The sequence below is a fragment of the Erpetoichthys calabaricus genome, chromosome 1, assembly GCF_900747795.2.
Source record: "Erpetoichthys calabaricus chromosome 1, fErpCal1.3, whole genome shotgun sequence".
Taxonomy (NCBI): Eukaryota; Metazoa; Chordata; class Cladistia; order Polypteriformes; family Polypteridae; genus Erpetoichthys; species Erpetoichthys calabaricus.
This window is the reverse complement of record NC_041394.2, coordinates 61484634-61505576: the sequence shown is the minus strand read 5'-3', so window position 1 is coordinate 61505576 and position 20943 is coordinate 61484634. Positions and strand designations below refer to the sequence as shown.

General features: G+C 36.9%; 1 protein-coding gene across 1 annotated transcript in view; it reads right to left on the bottom strand.

Moving 5' to 3' along the window:
• The window catches only part of vars2 (valyl-tRNA synthetase 2, mitochondrial), a 105925-nt gene that overhangs the window by 33356 nt on the left and 51626 nt on the right, over positions 1-20943 (bottom strand). Inside the window, exons 17-18 of the mRNA XM_028800536.2 lie at positions 18437-18524; positions 16881-16989 (exon numbers count right to left, since the gene is read on the bottom strand). Coding sequence (XP_028656369.1) covers positions 16881-16989; positions 18437-18524 — 197 coding nt within the window. The remainder of the gene's footprint in view (positions 1-16880; positions 16990-18436; positions 18525-20943) is intronic.

Sequence of the window (20943 nt, the reverse complement as noted above, 5' to 3'; positions counted from 1 at the left end):
TTGCAAAAAGAGCAGCATACTTTCCTTTCTTGACTTTATGGGCTCACAACTCAAACTTAAAAGAATCTTTGTGTTGTCCCCACCACTCCAACTGCAGAATAAAATCCCTACTATTTGTGCAGTATTAAAGATATAAGATTGTGTTTTAATTGTTTTTGCGGGTATTGTTCTGCCAGAGATAGGAAAAAGCAAGCAAGCAATTTTATAGGGCACATTTAAAACATAAAAACAACATTATGTTGAGCAAAGTGTGTACAGTATATATAAGAGTTAAAAGGCAAGGAAAATGACAACAAAGTTATGAACCATATAATCACTAGTACAGACAAATTTAAATATATACCCAAAAACAAGTATAAAAACATATATCTTGACAAATTTAAAGGCTAATAAAAAGGTGTGCTTGGTGTCTACATTTAAAAATACTAATGGAAGGAGCAGCTCTAATATTGAGGAGTAGCCTGGTCCACAATCTCTACTAACAATAGCTAACATGAAGATCTTAATGCTCTGATGATGGAATGAGGGCAAAGTAAGTCAACAATATAAGGTGAGGCCAAGGGATCTAAGCTTTAAAAATAAAAAGGAGTGCTTTAAAATCAATCCTACAGAAAACTGGGAGCCAATGAAAGGAAACTAATAACAGAGTGATGTGACTTCTTTTCTTAATGCCAATTAATAACCGCTGCATTCTGTACCAATTGCAGATATAGCAAAGATAATTGAATGACACCTTAATATAAAGAATCACAATAATTTAAACCAGAAGATATGTATGCATGGATCACTTTCTCTAAATCATTAAATGATATTGTTGGCTTCAGTTTAGAGATTATTCTAAGCTGAAAACAAAATACCCTCGATAACAAAGCAGACATGTTTGTCATATTTGAGGTCCAGGTCAAAAATCAACCTCAGATTTGTAACCTGTAATTTATGTAACTTTAATTGAAAAATGCACTAGGATTTTAGAGAGCCTTGCTATACTTTCAGGCAGACCAAACAAAATCACTACAGATTTAATTTAATTTATTTACAGAAAATAATTTGCTAACCAGCCTTTAATCTCCCTCAAGCAGTCAAAAAGGTTCTCAAATGGTAGGGATTAATAGGTTTTACAGACAAATAACACTGTACATCATCAGCATAAAAGTGAAAGGAAATATTGTGTTTCCTAATGATCTGACCCAATGGTAGCATATAAATTGAAAAGAGAACACACCCTAAAATCGAGCTCTGGGTGACTCCACATGAGACAACAGCAGATAAGGAGAACTGATTTCCAATACTGACAGACAAGGTTCTGTGATTAAGATAAGAGACAAACCAGCCCAGCGCTCTACCCAAGATGCCAACCCAATTTTCAAGGCGGTCAAGGAGTGGAGTATGATTAACTGTATCAAAAGCAGCAGTTAGATCCAGTAGAATCAAAACCGCACAACCGCCAAAATCAACAGCAAGTAACACGTCACCTTCAAAAGAGCAGACTCAGTTTGATGAAAAAAAAGGGCGTGTAGGAGGGGATATAGTTCTATGATTCACGTTCGGCCAACCTCCAGACGGTTTTCCAGGAAAGCCCCAAGCCCAGTCTAGTTATTTTTGTGTCTCACCTCGTATAGCTAAAATTGTCAGGAGGATTATTGTTTTGATCATTTTTGGAAACAATATCAGAAAAGTATTTTGTTCTGGCTAATTTAATGACCTGCTGGAATTCTAACAATCAGAATATCATAAGGTATCTGTAATTTAACTTTTTTCCATCTGCAACCTGGTTTCCTACACTGCTTCTTAAGTCCTGGAACCCCAGATAGAATCATTAAACCAGAGATGGACTTAAAATTTGATGTGTCAAATTTTCTCAGGAGCAATAGAATTGAGTATGGATCGACAAGTAAAATTAAAGAGTTACCAATTCTTCCGTGTTCTGGTAAGCTGACAAAGAGCTAACAACAGAAACATTTATATAATTAACAGAAAAAAAAAAACATTTTCAATGTAAGAATTTATAGCACAAATGCTGATGCTTGAAATCCCAGAAATGACTGTTGAGAAGGTACAACAGCACTGCATATGACTGGCATACAATCAGAAAAGACAAACACCTTCAATATTAACATCACTAACATTGAAACCAGATTATAAAATAAGAACAAGCATATGACCGTTTGTACTGTATGAGTAAGACTATTTACACACTGAACAAGGTTAAAGGAATCATTCAATTGAATAAATTTGGAAACCAATAATTTTGAAATACAACAAACATGAATGTTAAAATCACTTAAGATCAGTGTTGTAGCAGTCATGATAAGAGAGAAAAAGTCAGAAAATTACTTAATAAAATCTTTACATAATTTAGGAAGTCTATATACAAGAGTGACAAGTAGTGGCCTACTGAATTTAGTTTTCTACCAATTGTATCTCAAAAGTGGAATACAGTTCAGTAGAAAGTGCATGATATTTAAAATCACTTTAAAATATAATGGTCACCCCCAACGCCCTACCAGTAACCCTTTGCATGCTAACAAAGCTACAGTCAACAAGGAAAGTAATAATAGTCTCTGTTAAAAATAAAATATTCAATCCAAAAGACATAAAAATGTTAATTAATTTCATTTAAAATAAAAGGTGGTTTGCTGAGTTCACCAGTGCTTGTTTTCTTTCTCAGGATGTACCAAACTGTAGATTTTGACACTCGTAATATTGTAGCAATTTCTCGGATGGATTTTTTCTGTTTTCGCAGCTTAAGGATGGCTTCTTTCACCTGCATGGAGAGCTCCTATGACCGCATGTTGTCTGTTCACAGCAAAATCTTCCACATGCAAGCACCACACCTCAAATCAACTCCATGCCTTTTATCTGCTCAATTGATAATGACATAACGACGGACTTGCCCACACCTGTCCATGAAATAGCCTTTGAGTCAATTGTCCAATTACTTTTGAGCCCCTGAAATGAAGGGATTGTGTTAAAAAAATGCTTTAGTTGCCTCACATTTTTATGCAATCGTTTTGTTCACCCTCTGAATTAAAGCTGAAAGTCTGCACTTCAACTGTATCAGAGTTGTTTCATTTAAAATTCATTGTAGTAATGTACAGAATCAAAATTAGAAAAAAGTTGTCCCTGTCCAAATATTTATGGACCTAACTGTAGGAATCAAAGTCAAAATATAGCAAATGAAGAAAGTGGGGGTGTAGGTGGATTTGGATTATTAAGGTGGGGTTCAGAGGGTGTTGGTCTTAATGTCTTTTTTATTATTTGGATGTTGTTCTTTTTAAGCCTGCATATGCTGGGATCATTTCCAAGTGTCTGTTTGGTATTTTCATTTGATAGCCATGATTCAGCCAGCTCTCTGGCACTCTTTATTTACCATTTGCAGGATAAAAAGAATTTTTTTCTTTCTGAGAAATCTGAAAAAACAATGAAATATCCTTTTCAGTAAACTCTGAATCTTGGACAAATCAGCCTTTATATGGCTGTGCTGATGATGTCGCATGACTTCCAGTGCAATGCCTCCCAGCAAGGAAATGCTGCTTACATGGCAACTGTACAACTGTGGTGTCTCACACAGAAAAACAAAATGATATTGCGATAAATACCAAACAGAACTGAAAAAATAATAATGAATTAAAGAAGTTTTTTTAGATCACAAAATAAACAGGAAGGTAGTTGTGAAAGGATTGTGATACTAACATTTTTAAATATCACAGGACAAAATATTATAATTACAATACTTTAAATGTCAGAAATTGTTCCCTAAAAACATCTCTTAAAATAACTAGAAACAATGCAGGAAACAGGATCTTACAATCAGAATTTCAAATAAATAATAGAAAACAACATTAGATAGTATGCTCTCTTCGTTGACAAACTAGTTAATCAATTCAAAGCTATACATTTGGCACATTTCTCTACCTTAAGTTACATTCTACATGTAAGAAATGCCTTCTACCACACACAACCTTTTGTTGAATCTTATTGGACCACAGTCTCCACCATTAACATAAAATAGCTCCTCCTTAAGTACCACTGTGGTAAACTGGAACAAGGTTTATTGGCCAATTTAAAATTCACATTATGGGGAGAAACATAAAGACAGAGACAACCAAGCACACACCTTTCGGTAAAAACTCAAACCATGTTCTATATCTATCTAAAATGTTTTTCTATTGAAACCCTAAAGTCAATTGTTTTTATTAAAACAATACTTCCTCCATATATGAAATACAGAGAAAGTAAAATGGGCACAGTAATTAGCTAACAGTATTCTCTAATGTTAGAATTGATGCTGTTTTTAATTGTCTTATAATTATAAAAATGTAATTTCAGCTTGAAACAAAGTCTACAAAGTACAGATATATTTTGATAACAAGGACTAGGTAGCCATGTTCTGATGGATATTAAAACAATCCTTTACACTTTCCATTAGCAAAACAAAATATCGGTGTTGTCAGGATATTTACAGACTTTTTATGCCGTCTTAAGAATACCATAATTACCTGAGGAAATGTAGTGTCAACTAGGAATATAAATTCAAATTTTACTGACAGTATTTTGCCAAGGGGAAAGGAAAAACAGAATTAAATTTGATTCAAAAAAGAAAAATGACCTTGCAGCAGGCAAGGAAACATGTTATGTTTATCCATGAAAACTGAACACTAATGTATTGAAAAAGTGTGAAATCCATAAATTATGTTTCAAAAATACTGTAATGAGGAGAGGAGTGTACAGTGAAGTTGATGTTGTTTTACATTTCATTTCAATGTTTTTTATTCATAAAAATCTGAAGCGGTTTGAGCTAACAGCATATTATTATTTTTTAAATAAAATTAAGAAATAATGCACAATAAAACACACATGCCCATAATCCAATTCTGAGTTCCATGGTGCCTGTACCCATCCTCGCAACCCTGGGCACAACAGAATAACCAACACCAAATGGGGCACCAGTCCATACACACTCACATGTACGCCCCCCCCTCACACTAAGCCATTTTAGAATTGCAAACTAACTTAACACACATGTCTTTGGGATCTAGGAAGAAAGCAGCACAGACAATTTCTGAATCAGGTCCTCCATTTGTTACATTTCTAATACACAGTATTACTAAGTGGCATAACAGACATCAATAACAGACAAAAATGAATGAGAACGAATTAGCATTGGCCAGTCAAAACAATCATTGCAATTAATTAAATAAAAAAATATGACAAAACCAGGTTAAAAGCTTCATGGCAAACTATGCCTTAAAAACAGTCCTTAGTCTTGCTTATTGTGATCATATTTTCATTGAACCTATTAAAATGTAAAAATGACAACTGTTTTAAAGATAAAAGGTAGAACAAATACCCCATCGCGTACCTGCCCTGTGAGGAAACAGAAAGTAAAGAAAGAAAGCTGCTTGTATAAATAAGAGGCTCTCCATGTTACTGATCTCTGGCCACCCAGGGCCCCCACAACCAGCTCATCTTCAAAAACCCACTTACTAATGTCGGTACTGGAGGATATGTTGATCTACATAACAAAGGGTTCAAGAAGAACCATGTTATAACTAGGGAGCTAACAGAAGTTAGAAGAGGGAGACTCCAGCAATTTTTAGAGAGAGGTGAGAGCCAACTTGGCTGCAATGGGTCCTAGGAATAACAGCTATCAGTGGTTAGAGGAGAGATGGAGAACAGACAGATCCAAAAGGAGAAAGATATGGGGTGAGAAAGGAATAGCTATAGAAAGAAACAAGAGAGTCACAGACAAAGGACCAATTGAAGTGGACAGTTGAGCAGTGCCAGAAATACGTAGAGAAAGGAAATCGCACAAGGGGATTGGTGGCCATACCCCTAGTATAATACTTCCAGGTGTCAAATACAGATGATGTATAAACTTAAATTGAGTATGTTAGTCATTAGGCTTTTGAAAAAGAATTGTAGACAAAAATATTTTCCATGCTAATCTGGGAAGAGGAAGAGATTTTATTCTTTCATATTAAATATAGCAGCAATGGCCTGTAAGACATTTTATGCAAAATAGCATATATCATTAGAGACTGGTTTTGAAACTGGAGACAGAGAAAAAGACAAATCAAAAAACTGAACAGGAGCAAATTGAAGAAAACTGTGGAATATCTCAAATGTTTAAAGGTCAAGAAATAGCTGGAGGTAAAAGAAAAATGAGGGGAATGAAATAGAGGACTTTAGAGACTGGAAACTTACCAAGTCCACCTAATTGCGCTAGTAACTGTGTGCTTAAGGCAGGCAAAAAAGGAGCACCAGATCATTCAAAATACTTCATTGTGAAAGTCCGGGGTGTTGGTGTGAAAGACTGAACAAGAACCCAGATGTCTTTCAACCCAGTGCCAAATCCCAGTAACATAAGAAATAAGAGAACTAAGGATAGAGAGAGGCACTTGCAGTTTCAGGGAAGAATGGGGCAGGGGGAGAAAATGCAGGTGTTGTGGTGTGAAATTTTATATAAAAGTTGATAATTATTTTGTATGCCTTTATTTGTAACTTAGACAAAGCAAGTGTTTCATTGATGAGAAGCTTACATGTTTAAAGAACCTCCAAACTCACAACCCCACCTTTAGAACTGACTTAGGAATTTATTGTAAGTTAGGGGTGTCACGCACGCGAGCTTAGGGAGCCGCGTAAAGACCCAATGAGCAGCGTAATATATTGCGCCAGGGGACAAAGGCGAGGTACTAACCTCTCTTTCTTTTGTTTTCAGAGAAAGACAGAAATAACACCGCCGTAGTCTATGCGGAATTCCCTAACCACGCGTCACCACTTCCGCATTCCGCCACTTCCCCTGGTCCACCTTTGATGACGTCATGGTTCCCATACAGTACCTTGGTTCCTTCCCAGCATTCCATCCATCAGTTTCTGGTCCCACCCCATAAATGGTCCCCCTCATCATATGCACGCTGTCTGTTGTAATGCTTTATGCTATCTCACTGACCTTTAAAACAAATTTATTGCAAACTGTACAGTATATGGGGCCGGAAAAAACCCAAACCTTTATGCTTTTGTTATCTGTTTATTACAGGGGGTTAGTTCCTAAAATCAGTTTGGCAAATGATTCTCTGCAGGACATTCTCTCTCAATCAACCCCCACAGGAAAGCCAAACTACCTGGCTGGAAAGCTTCACTTAAAAAATAGTTTTGGGGGGCAAGTGTGAAAATAAGCCAGCAACTGAGGTATGTGTCGCACCAGAATTCTATTGGTCTAAAGTTGGCTGTTTGGTTTTGAATCAGAGACCATTCTGTACCACGAAACCCCACTGGCCATAGGATTTGAACAGAGAATGTATAAATTCGGTTCCTTTATCGCTCCCTTCCTCTCTTACACCATCGCCATGAAGAAGCATCTCTCTGTCACACCACTGCCATGAGGAGCACAACTCGGCAGCCATATTGAGACAGGCATGCGGCCTGTCCTGAAGAAAGTTACAAATTATAACTTAACTAGAGATATTTAAAGTCTGTGTGCTGCCTGAAACTACACATCAGCATTTATTAGGTTGTATGGTTGCCAAGATTCACATATATTTTGCTTATTGCTATTATTTTATGTATGTCAGTATTGCATCATCAAAGGTGACTGTGTGCAGATGGTGCAGACCTATAAATATCTGGGAGTGCAGCTGGATGATAAATTAGACTGGACTGCCAATACTGATGCGCTGTGCAAGAAAGGACAGAGCCGACTATACTTCCTTAGAAGGCTGGCGTCCTTCAACATCTGCAATAAGATGCTGCAGATGTTCTATCAGACAGTTGTGGCGAGCGCCCTCTTCTACGCAGTGGTGTGCTGGGGAGGCAGCATTAAGAGGACAGATGCCTCACGCCTGGACAAACTGGTGAGGAAGGCAGGCTCTATTGTTGGCATGGAGCTGGACAGTTTAACATCTGTGGCAGAGCGAAGGGCGCTCAGCAGGCTCCTATCAATTATGGAGAAATCACTGCATCCACTAAATAGTATCATTTCCAGACAGAAGAGCAGCTTCAGCGACAGACTGCTGTCAATGCCCTGCTCCACTGACAGATTGAGGAGATCGTTCCTCCCCCAAACTATGCGACTCTTCAATTCCACCCGGGGGTGTAAACATTAACATTTAACATTATACAAAGTTATTATCTGTTTTTCACCTGCAGTATTATCATTCTTTAATTTAATATTATTTATTGTATCATTATGTTGCTGCTGGAGAATGTGAATTTCCCATTGGGATTAATAAAGTATCTGTCTATCATTTACAAGTTGTAACTTAACTCCTGCTTGTCTTTTACTCTATGTAACTACCTGAGGTTATACAGTATATGTAGAAGGGAAGGTGGAGAGAAGTTATAAAGTACAATACCTTATAAACAGTGGTGAGTCTATGGGATTTGAAGCATTCTGACAAAGGCTACATAATAAAGAATACAAAAGGGGAAAGTAGAGTAATACAGAACTCTACCAAGACAAAACAGTGAGAGAACAATTTTTTCTCACCATGAACTCAGGATGGAGTTTTAATGGGGAGGATATCAAAAACTGGGACATCAAAGACAAAGAGATTGTCAAAGCCACTAACCCAAAACAAAAATCACAGAAGAGTCAAAAAGAAAGTTGCACTTTGTCTCAATTTTAGCATTCAAATCTTGGAAAGGCTAGAAATGAACATGCCGATCTTGATACTGTCCTATGTGATGACATCAGTCATCACACATTCCAACAGAATTATGAGAAGGACTATCATACTAAGCAACACACTGCGATCCCCAAAATGGAGCTGTTATAAAGTAAAAAAATGATGTGGAAAATGCCGGAAATAAATGACAAAATTTTAAAGGCAGCATTTTTGTAGAAAACAAATAACAAAACTGAATTCCATGAGATTAGAAAACTGCACGATGATATAATTTTGAATTTTATCCAGAATAAATCCAGAAAAAATGAAAGAGCATTGCTACTCACAACACTTCTCCTTATATTCAAGTGAAAAGACCCTGTATAATATTACAATAATTATGAATGTTATTGACCGCATGTGTTTTGTCCTCTACTTACAGTATGTAAAGACATAGGAACTGTTTAGACGGCAAGCTAAACATTTTGTTTACATTACGGACAAGGCAGCAATCTGCCTTTTCAGGTAGCACAAAAATAGGCTGTCATTTTCTCACACACTTTTCCAGTTTACTTCCAGCAGTACTGGTTGCACCAGTTCACTACAGGGCACATTTCAAAGACGGCCACAATGATTTATAGAAGGTCAATTTAGACTGGTCAGTTCTCCTAAACTGGGCATCTCTTAAATCCTCAGTGACCTAGAATTCAAATGGGAAACTCTACAGTTTGAGGTAGCAGGCACAAATCACTGCACCACCATAGTTGTTCAACATAAACATACATCTGCGAAGTTTTAGTATGTACTCATTTCTTTTAACTACAGTTTTTTTGGCTAAATATACTAGAAATACTCAGATCCACACTAAAAAAATACTTGCAATATAAATTAGCGTCACTTCAGAACAAAAATATACTTTCATAAAACTACTGTTGTACAAAATACATTAACACCGATACTTTTAACCTTCATATAAGAATATACATTTTACAAATGGCCACAAAGCATTCAGTCCATCAAGCTTGTATTGTCACATCAGTTTTTTATCTTATCATTTAGTACAAAAAACAAAATAAGACCAAAAAATATATACAGATAGAAAGCTACAAGCATCTCAGAACCAAGAACATGCATTTTTAAGATGACGTCACATTGAACAACTTCTAGTCAGGGGGGATGTCAAAACTGACGACTGCATTTCCTGACCTTATAGTCAGAGTAAACAAATTTACATGACTAGAAATTGCAGGGGATATCAAATTACATGACTGTGTGATGACTTTTCACAGTTTCCAAAATATTATGAGCTTGCACCTTTTTCTGAAAGCAATAAACCTGGTGGCCATGCATATTGTTTGCAGGTACACCAAGTCCTGCAGCAGCCCCTGCCTTTTATTTCATTTTTTAGGTTTCATTTTGCTATGGTACGCACTACACAAGACACCAGACAAATGAGGCTGCCTTCTGTTTTGAATCCTAAAACACCGGTGTTGCTTATTCCACGTAGCTGCATTTTATACATTGTGAGCACGGATTGGTTGACAAAATTAAACAGGTTTTTCAGGACTAACCATAGACTAGTTTAACTCAGTTTCTGTTTATGTCACACTAAACAACTATTGTTCACGTCAGCGCACCGTAGAATGCTCCTGACTTGATCAGAGTTAAGTAAATGAAATTTACAACTGAAAATCAATGAAAAAGTCATGTAATGTGACATAGTCCCAAATAAATATAAGATGCAAAACTAATTCCTATAAAAACAGATACAGTGGTGTGAAAAACTATTTGCCCCCTTCCTGATTTCTTATTCTTTTGCATGTTTGTCACACAAAATGTTTCTGATCATCAAACACATTTAACCATTAGTCAAATATAACACAAGTAAACACAAAATGCAGTTTTTAAATGATGGTTTTTATTATTTAGGGAGAAAAAAAAATCCAAACCTACATGGCCCTGTGTGAAAAAGTAATTGCCCCCTGAACCTAATAACTGGTTGGGCCACCCTTAGCAGCAATAACTGCAATCAAGCGTTTGCGATAACTTGCAATGAGTCTTTTACAGCGCTCTGGAGGAATTTTGGCCCACTCATCTTTGCAAAATTGTTGTAATTCAGCTTTATTTGAGGGTTTTCTAGCATGAACCGCCTTTTTAAGGTCATGCCATAGCATCTCAATTGGATTCAGGTCAGGACTTTGACTAGGCCACTCCAAAGTCTTCATTTTGTTTTTCTTCAGCCATTCAGAGGTGGATTTGCTGGTGTGTTTTGGGTCATTGTCCTGTTGCAGCACCCAAGATCGCTTCAGCTTGAGTTGACGAACAGATGGCCGGACATTCTCCTTCAGGATTTTTTGGTAGACAGTAGAATTCATGGTTCCATCTATCACAGCAAGCCTTCCAGGTCCTGAAGCAGCAAAACAACCCCAGACCATCACACTACCACCACCATATTTTACTGTTGGTATGATGTTCTTTTTCTGAAATGCTGTGTTCCTTTTACGCCAGATGTAACGGGACATTTGCCTTCCAAAAAGTTCAACTTTTGTCTCATCAGTCCACAAGGTATTTTCCCAAAAGTCTTGGCAATCATTGAGATGTTTCTTAGCAAAATTGAGACGAGCCCTAATGTTCTTTTTGCTTAACAGTGGTTTGCGTCTTGGACATCTGCCATGAAGGCCGTTTTTGCCCAGTCTCTTTCTTATGGTGGAGTCGTGAACACTGACCTTAATTGAGGCAAGTGAGGCCTGCAGTTCTTTAGACGTTGTCCTGGGGTCTTTTGTGACCTCTCGGATGAGTCGTCTCTGCGCTCTTGGGGTAATTTTGGTCGGCCGACCACTCCTGGGAAGGTTCACCACTGTTCCATGTTTTTGCCATTTGTGGATAATGGCTCTCACTGTGGTTCGCTGGAGTCCCAAAGCTTTAGAAATGGCTTTATAACCTTTACCAGACTGATAGATCTCAATTACTTCTGTTCTCATTTGTTCCTGAATTTCTTTGGATCTTGGCATGATGTCTAGCTTTTGAGGTGCTTTTTGTCTACTTCTCTGTGTCAGGCAGCTCCTATTTAAGTGATTTCTTGATTGAAACAGGTGTGGCAGTAATCAGGCCTGGGGGTGGCTACGGAAATTGAACTCAGGTGTGATACACCACAGTTAGGTTATTTTTTAACAAGGGGGCAATTACTTTTTCACACAGGGCCATGTAGGTTTGGATTTTTTTTCTCCCTAAATAATAAAAACCATCATTTAAAAACTGCATTTTGTGTTTACTTGTGTTATATTTGACTAATGGTTAAATGTGTTTGATGATCAGAAACATTTTGTGTGACAAACATGCAAAAGAATAAGAAATCAGGAAGGGGGCAAATAGTTTTTCACACCACTGTATATAAAATCTTGATTACTTTCTCTTCAGATTGAAATCAAGCTTAAGCAATTACATTAAAATGAAATGCTATCATCTCAAATTTGATGAACTGGTAGAAAAGAAAACTATTAAGCACACACATGCTTGAAGAAAAGAACTTAAGGGCTGAAGAATGTCTTGCTATACTATTATGAAGGCTGTGACAAAGGAGGTCAACATTCTAACAGCACCAAACTTTGAGCTACAAAATAACAACATTATATACTCCTGAAACAGCAATATTTAGAAAGAATACAAATTAACCCTCTCTAGTACACGTAAGGTTGCCGATTAAGCCTTTGGTGTTTACCTTCACTCCTTTATTGTTCAGGCACCATTGCATCATTAATTACCATTTTTAAGTTAAATTGTATTATTCGGCACGGTAAAATGACACTAAATTATGAATGAAGCGTCTACAGACAAAGGCATAGAGCTGCATGGCTGAATAAAATACAGTAGCTTCTATAATTTAAAAAGCCTGTCTATGTCTCTTATTACCTAAAAAGTTTAAAGTTTAGAGTCCCAAGCAGGGTTATAAAATAAAGTTACAGAAGCAACAGGGTGCCCTGAAATTCTGTACAAATCCTCTTGATAATGAGTCAAAACAAAAGTGTCACAAAAAGCTAAGGAGGTGTTTTAAAAAGTTACAAAAAGTGCCTATATAATTACATACAAAATAAGCATTATTTTCAGCCCTAAAACATGAGTCTTGCATCTATGCTTTTAATTTTTGTGAGAATTGCAATACAATATCAATGCTCTTTTCTTCCTCCCCAGCTCCCCTGAGGAGACAAGAAACTGGAGCACAATTAAACAGCAGTGATTTATTTCTCAAACACAATCACCAATGATCTATAGCAGTAAGAACACTGAGAGGGCCCTAAAATAACTGTATACGTGCAAATATATAAATAACCACCGAAGTATTAAATCAATTAACAAGTTAGATTATGATGGAACGTAGCAACACTTAAGCTCTGGCTAAAATAAGAAGAGAATACCTGGACCAAATTGAGTGTTTGCTTAATGAAAGTGCTTTTCTGAAAAAAAATTGGTCTTTATAATGTAATGAGGGAAATGAAACAGGAAGAGTGCTGTCTTCTTTACATGCAACACACTAATATTTGAACTTTACTGTATGCATAAACATACAAACCTTATCACCAGCAACCCTAACTACAACGTATGGGTTTTACAAGCAGAAGAAATAAACATAGAAAAAGGAATACCTTTAATAATAGACTTGAATCACAGATAATCAATGCAGGAGCATGCACATCAAATTAGAGAAGGGGGGGCTAGACTAATTAGGCTGGTGTTCAGAGGCAGTGGATGCAATATGAAAAAAAATCCCACAGCTCCTCATGTCAGGAGCACTAACACGGTTCATGTTCTTCTATTTTCTTAGGCCTACAGCAGGTATAATCAGGGTAGAAATGTGTTACTAATTTCTTTAGGGAAAGGTAGGTAGCCCAAATAAGTTGTGAGCTGAATGGTGAGAGGTGGACAGTCAAAAGTAATAAATGAACAAAGGCAAAAGGGGAACAGTGTGGACATGTAGAAACCAAGAAGGTTACATATCTTCCAAAGCTCTCATTTTCTATCAATCATTCAATTTGTGCCATGAACAGTGAAAACATTTATAGCCATGATTCTGTCATTCTCAACATAAGAGCTGGAACACCACTTCTAATTTCAGTCAGTTATTTCTAGGAGCTGTGATAAAGTATATGGGGGTATGCCAGCTCAAGCATGGTGTGCTTCACAGCATACTTATGCACCATGTGTGTTTGTGTAATTGCCTAACGCTTACCTGTATATCATCAGCCCATATTGTCAAGAAGGAAAGTCCAGATATTGGTCACACTGTAAGGGACTTCATAATCATTTATGACTCAAAATCTTGAGGATTCCTGACACCCATTCATAAGTAAAAAATGTTCCCAGCAAGTGAACATCATTAAAAGTTCTACTATAAAATTGAGAGGTGGAAAAACTTTATGTAGCTGTAACTTCACCCAGCATACAAGAATTAAAAACTGCAATTTTCAGTCACGTTTTGTATTAATGTGTTACATAAAATTTAGGGATTTGCATAATATAAAAAATAAATGATTAATTAGGTCTTTATTAGAAACTTGCTATGCTACCTTGTTGAAGAAAGATAATAGAATAAATCGGAAACTATTTGAGATTTGATATCTCTTGCCTTACATGTACCCTTAGCGTTTCTCCTTCGACTTTCCTCAATATTCTTGCGTGTCTCAACCTCTCCTACCCAATCCGTCCTGTTTTAATCGCGTTTGAACGAAACTGAATACTGTAGTAAGACTGGACCCACACGCACAGACAATAATGTTTCATTATATATCAGATATTCACATATGAAACATCCTGGCATCCTATCTCAATGGTTTACAATCTTGGGTAAACCAGGCTGTCCTCAGGGACCATAGCAATCCTGGTTGACGTTCAAAAAAAATTGAATGTTAAATATTGTCTTGCCTTGTGTAGTTCTTAAATAAACATCCCAAAATTGTTGCAAAAAAGTAGTCCCTATGCCAATGTAGTTATTGACTAGAGCTGTGGTTTTCCACATATTCAGTATGCAAACAGCTGTCAGATGATAAACAAGGGAACAAAATAAATAATTCAAATAAATAAGTAAATAGCTGAGTTAAAAAGTTGTCATTAAAAAGGACGTTTGGTTACACAGTAGCCAAACTAGTCTCCATGCTTAGCAGCGCTTCAATTCCATCACTAATTCTGGACACATAGTCATGCTGTAAACCTTCTGTCCCACTTCATCCTAAAAGTGCTCTAAACTGAAGTCACTGTCATTTTCACAGAATCAGTTAATGTTGTGGAAGAGAGGTGAAAAAGAGAGTGCAGGCAGGGTGAACTGGGTGGAGAAGAGTGTCAAGAGTAATTTGTGACAGACAGGTATCAGCAAGAGTGAAAGGGAAGGTCTACAGGACGGTAGTGAGACAGCTATGTTATATGGGTTGGAGATGGTGGCATTGACCAGAAAGTAGGAGACAGAGCTGGAGGTAGCAGAGTTAAAGATGCTAAGATTTGCATTGGGTGTGACGAGGATGGATAGGATTAGAAATGAGTACATTAGAGGGTCAGCTCAAGTTGGACAGTTGGGAGACAAAGTCAGAGAGGTGAGATTACGTTGGTTTGGACATGTGCAGTGGAGAGATGCTGGGTATATTGGGAAAAGGAAGCTAAGGATAGAGCTGCCAGGGAAGAGGAAAAGAGGAAGGCCTAAGAGAAGGTTTATGGATGTGGTGAGAGAGGACATGCAGGTGATGGGTGTAACACAATAAGATGCAGAGGACAGAAAGATATGAAAGAAGATGATCCGCTGTGGCAATCCCTAATGGGTGCAGCCGAAAGAAGAAGAAAAAGTTAAGATGATGCATGCTTTGTGATATGGCTCATTACTCTGCTGGAAGTGTCCATTTTAAAAAGGGTAGACTGTGTCCATAAATCAAGATTTGTCAGACCAAGTAACACTTTTTCAGCAATCCAGTTTGATGATCACATGCCCACTGTAGCTTCAGCTTCAGTTTCGTCCTGGTCAGGGCAATGGGGCACCACAACCAACTACAATAAACTACTATATATATTACACATCTATTTCTTAAACATTTTTCCAAACACTGGGCCAGGGAGAGTAAGTTTTTCCCAATTGCAGCAAGTAAAGGAGGGAACTACCAATGCATTACACACCCACATTTGCTCCAACCTGATTAATTTACAGTAACCAGATTACCTAATGAAATATCTTAGGACTGTAGAACATAAAAGCTGATAACAGTAGGCAGCTCCACAAATACGAGAATAACGTGAGCTACACAGATCTGATACTTCAGCCATGAATCATTCCAGTGTCCAAACACAACTTAATATTCACTTCATATTCCATAATCTCATATTAAATTCATCAATGTGCAAATTATGTACTTTAAAATGTTACTGTTATAAATTCAACTGCTGATTTTATAAACAGTAAGAGTCTGTAACAACATTATGTGAAGCATCCTAACTCTAAAAAAAGAACAAAGGTTCTGACAACAAGAATGTGCAATGTCCGTAATTTTATTGATAGTATCAACAATACTAAAAGTATTAAATATGCAAATCCATCTTCAATAAAAGATTATCTGTCAATGTTTCAACACATTTGTGTGTTCATCTGGTTCCCGTGTCTCTTTCAATCTAACAGATGGTGTCTCACAAACATTTGTGGTAATAAAATGCACTGCATTTGTCATTCTAACAGATAGCATATCACAATCATTAAAACTGCTTTTATGAAACCTGTACCACAAGGCATAAAACATATGCATTGCAGTTGTCATTCTGACAGATGGTGCATCACAAACATGCATTTCAATAAAATAAATATTTGTAATGCACCACCTGTTGGAATGACCACTTTGATGTATTTTATTACGATATCCATTACAAAATACATTCCAATAGACAGTGCACTGCAAATTTTAATGCTGGGTTCTACTATTCCAACCCATCTTAGGTGGACAGCACAAACATTACAAGAAGTTGTTTAACATAAAATTCTTGCTAGAACTGGAATACTGTATTTAATGAAACTGTTAAACTGTGGGCATTAACAGCAGATACACAGTACCACATTTTGAAAATGTTCAAACTAATGTCTTGAAGATTTTTAAAATCTCACTTTCTCAGTTTTTGAAGTCAAGCTGTATTTACCAAACACAACGAAATCTCCTCTGCTTCATTATATTAAAAAGAGAGAAATGTCTCAGTGTCAATTAGGGCATATCAAGATGACAAAATAGTTTGGATGAAATGCTTTAAGTAACATCTTACCTTGTGTCAGGGTGATCTGATCTTGTGGAATCTGAAGTTTTTTTGAAGCTAATGCTTTGGCATCATCTTCATTTCTTGCACAAACCCATATTCCTTCACTGTCATTTTGCTAAATTAATAAAAAGATTTTACACGGTTTACACAGTGCACTGTTAGTAACTATACCACTTCAAGCAAAAATGTAAATAATATATAATGACGAAAATACTTTCTCCTGAATGATAAATATATGATTACAGCTTGTGTAACTGTCAGAAATCTTGCCAGTTCCTTCAGCAAGCAACACAGCTTGTGCATTGCAAGTTGATAAACATTACAGCACCTAGGTGCATTTTTAGTTAATGAGGTCCAAGTGAAACCTGATCAGGTCACCTTTAATTAAGGTTTTAACTCAAAAGACAAATGCCACACATAGTGTTCCATGTATTTTATAATGGTTTCAATTTCTCCAAAAAAAGTTGAAGGGCAATTGTCAAGATCCAGGCAGGCATGTAATGTACCAGTATTGCCATATATTAAGTTAATGTGACTCAGCTACAGGCAAGGTCTCAGGCAAGCAACACAGAGTGTCCAAGATCTGGTCATTCTATGGCTGCTTAATGTGCTGACAGAAATAATGACTGCATCAATAATAGGAAAGTGTGAGAACAATCCTATTCTGCTTGCCTTGGAGAAAGGTAACCTGACGGCTACTCTCTCTTCAGACTCTGAACACTTAACTGTCTTGGGCAAGACAAAGGGTTTGATGGACTCATCCCCAGTGGCAATAGGTTCTCACAATACAGCAGAAAAACGGAAAGTTACACACAGCAGCCCTGAAAATTCTTGTGTCCAGATGCTGTCCTGGCCTGCCTTCTTTTCCGATTTTACCCTCACAGATCACCTTTCGATTATCCTTAGTCACAACATCCATAGACATAACCTTCCCCCTGTCAATTGCTAGCAACTTCCTCAGGGGCTTCAGCAGGAATGGAATAACTTTCAGAGAACCATTGCTTCAATGTCCCAGATACTGCAGAACTGGAAGAAAATGGTTTTCAATGTTTACATTTGTTATTGTTATCCATTTCTGTTGTTGTACTGTTTTATTCTTATTAGTTTTAGTTGCTCGTTGTTATTTAATAATAATAATTCTTTGCATTTATATAGCACTTTTCTCACTACTCAAAGCGCTCAGCAATTGCAGGGTAAGGGCCTTGCTCAAGGGCCCAACAGAGCAGAGTCCCTATTGGCATTTACAGGATTTCAACCGGCAACCTTCCGATTGCCAGTGCAGATCCCTAGCCTCACAGCCACCACTTCGCTTGGAAATTGAAATTTCAATCCAACAAATGTTGTGGTTTTTTTCCATCTGTGTACATGCAAACAGATGTATGCTTAAAAATGAGCTGTAGGTAATATTATGTGCTTGATTAATGAAAAGATTTCCTAATTTCAATAAATAACATTTTAAAGTATCATGTTTAGTCAATACCCATGGTTTAAGGTTATTTACATCAATGCAAATTTGCATAGCACTGTAGATACAGATTTTTTTTTTTCATTCAAAAACCTACCATTTCTTCCTTATATGACCCTGTAATTGAGATCTGGTATGCTGGAATCTGATGGCCCCACCAAAGCTGTCTTGAAATGCACCAGTCACTGTCAAGATAGTAATATACATTTTGCCAATGATTAGAAATGTGAAAGTAGACTTTAAAACCAGGAACCTCATTTAAAGAAAAAAATTAAAACTGCATAGAATGCTCCTATATTTTAACATACAATTATTTTCTAAAAGTTCCTATGAACAATTTATAAAACATCTGTATGGGCAAATAAATGTTCCTAAATCCATCCCACTCAAAGCCTGTTTATAAATTACTAACATCTTAAATTTGTGTGCATGTGAACAAGAATGTTGTCTCTTCCCAAGTAACACCTTCAATTTTTACTTTCTCGTACACATAATATACAGAAAGAATAGGAATCATGAAAAAATTCGACCTCAAGATTTTGATGAATCTTGACGTTTTAGACCTTCCCAAGTCAAAAAATACCATTTTTGAAATTATGTGTCTCTAAACATAATAACTCGAAAACGCTTTGACCAAGGTCAATGGGATTTTGTACACATGCTTTATATCAAAAATAAGGAATTCTACCAACTTTTGGGCCACTGGTACTTTAACTGAATACTTTTGTGAATTTTCAAGTAAACTATAGTTATAAATACAAATTGATGATTACAATTTTGGATAGATATTTAGAATGATAAAAAGCAAACATATGAAATTTGAGAAAAAATACTCAACTGGAAGTAGTCTTTGATTTAAACAGCCATCCAAATTTCTTGTATCATGGAAATATAAATGTGCACACGTTATTGAACTGCAGCATGTACAGTTCAGGTTTTCTGGCCGACAGTGTAGACAGCTTCACCTGCCAAAAGTGTTTAGTTAATTTAGAGTTGGTGGGGAAAATACGCGAATTGGAGGACCGCGTTAGGAACCTGATAGCAATTAGGCAAACTGAAAATTGGATTGACTCGGTTTGTTTAGACAATTCGGATACTTCTGATTCGGCTTCAGTCTCTCCAGGTCCTACTGTAGTTAGTGCGCAGCCGAAGTCAGCAGCACCAATTCAGCCACAGGGCGAGTGGGTAACAGTAAGACGGGGTCTAAGAAGCCAAAATTTAGTCCCTCGGCACCCAGGTCACCAATTCGGACCCAGAACAGATTCTCAGCACTCGTAGCGCCTGTGGAAACTGAGAATAAGAAAGTGCTCATAATTGGTGATTCCATAGTGCGGAATGTTAGAATTCCAAACTATGTTAAACCAGCAGTTAATGTTAAATGCCTCGCAGGGGCCAAGATTTCTGACATAGAGGCTGCATTGGACTGTGTCGCCGACAATGAAGTATCTACCTTATTGCTGCATGTCGGCACTAATGATATTTATTTACAGCAATGTGAGGTATTAAAGAGGAACTTCATCTCTCTATGCACCAAAGCTAAAAGAAAATGTCGGAATTTAGTTGTATCTGGCCCCTTACCAAGATTATATAGAGGGGATGTGATTTATAGCAGATTGCATTCCCTTCACTGCTGGCTAGAAACCTGGTGTGCAAATAAAAGCATAGCGTTTGTGAACAATTGGGATGATTTTTGGGAAAGGCCTGGATTTTTCAAAAGAGATGGTCTTCATCCTAACTGGAGGGGATCTTATGTATTATCCCAAAATATGGCAGCAAAACTGCCTGGTTGACTAATTAGAGCACCATCCAGGCTGCAGTCATGTAATCTTAAATCACAGCCTGTTGTTTATCCCACCTGTTACTGTCCTGAACCTGTTACCCATAATTCCTGTTGTGGGGCATCCAGTAAATTTAGTCTTGATGCAAACCTTAAATTACCTGGTAACCAAAAAATAAGGTGTATAATTAGACCAAGGGATAAAACCAGACCCTCCACTAGGGAAATCTGTAATAGAAATTTACTTCAAATTAAAACAAAAAATATATCACCAGTTCAGAAAGAAGCATGCAGTTTTAAATGCTGCTTACTGAACATTCACTCTCTTGGCAGTAAAGCTGTTTAAGTAAATGATATTGTATTAAGTACAAAATCTGATCTGTGTCTTCTCACTGAAACCTGGCTTAGTAAATGTGACACTGTTCCACTAGCTGAGGCGTCACCAGATGGATACTCGTTCCTTCATAAGTCTAGAGATTTTGGTCGAGGAGGAGGCCTTGGAATAATTCATTGTAACAAAATGCAAATCACGTCTAAGAATTTAGGCGACTTTACATCCTTTGAGGCATTCATTTTAAATATTAAAACAGATTCCAACAAAATTATAGTGCTAGTCTACAGACCACCAATGCCATATTCATTGTTCATGACTGAATTTAGCAACCTTTTATCTGAGTTGGCTATAAATTATGATCAGTAGTACTGATGGGGGATTTTAATGTACACATTGATGTGGAAACTGACACTTTTAGCAAATGTTTTACTTACTTGTTAAATTCAGTAGGATTTTGTCAGATGTCAAAGGTCCAACTCATAATCATAACCAC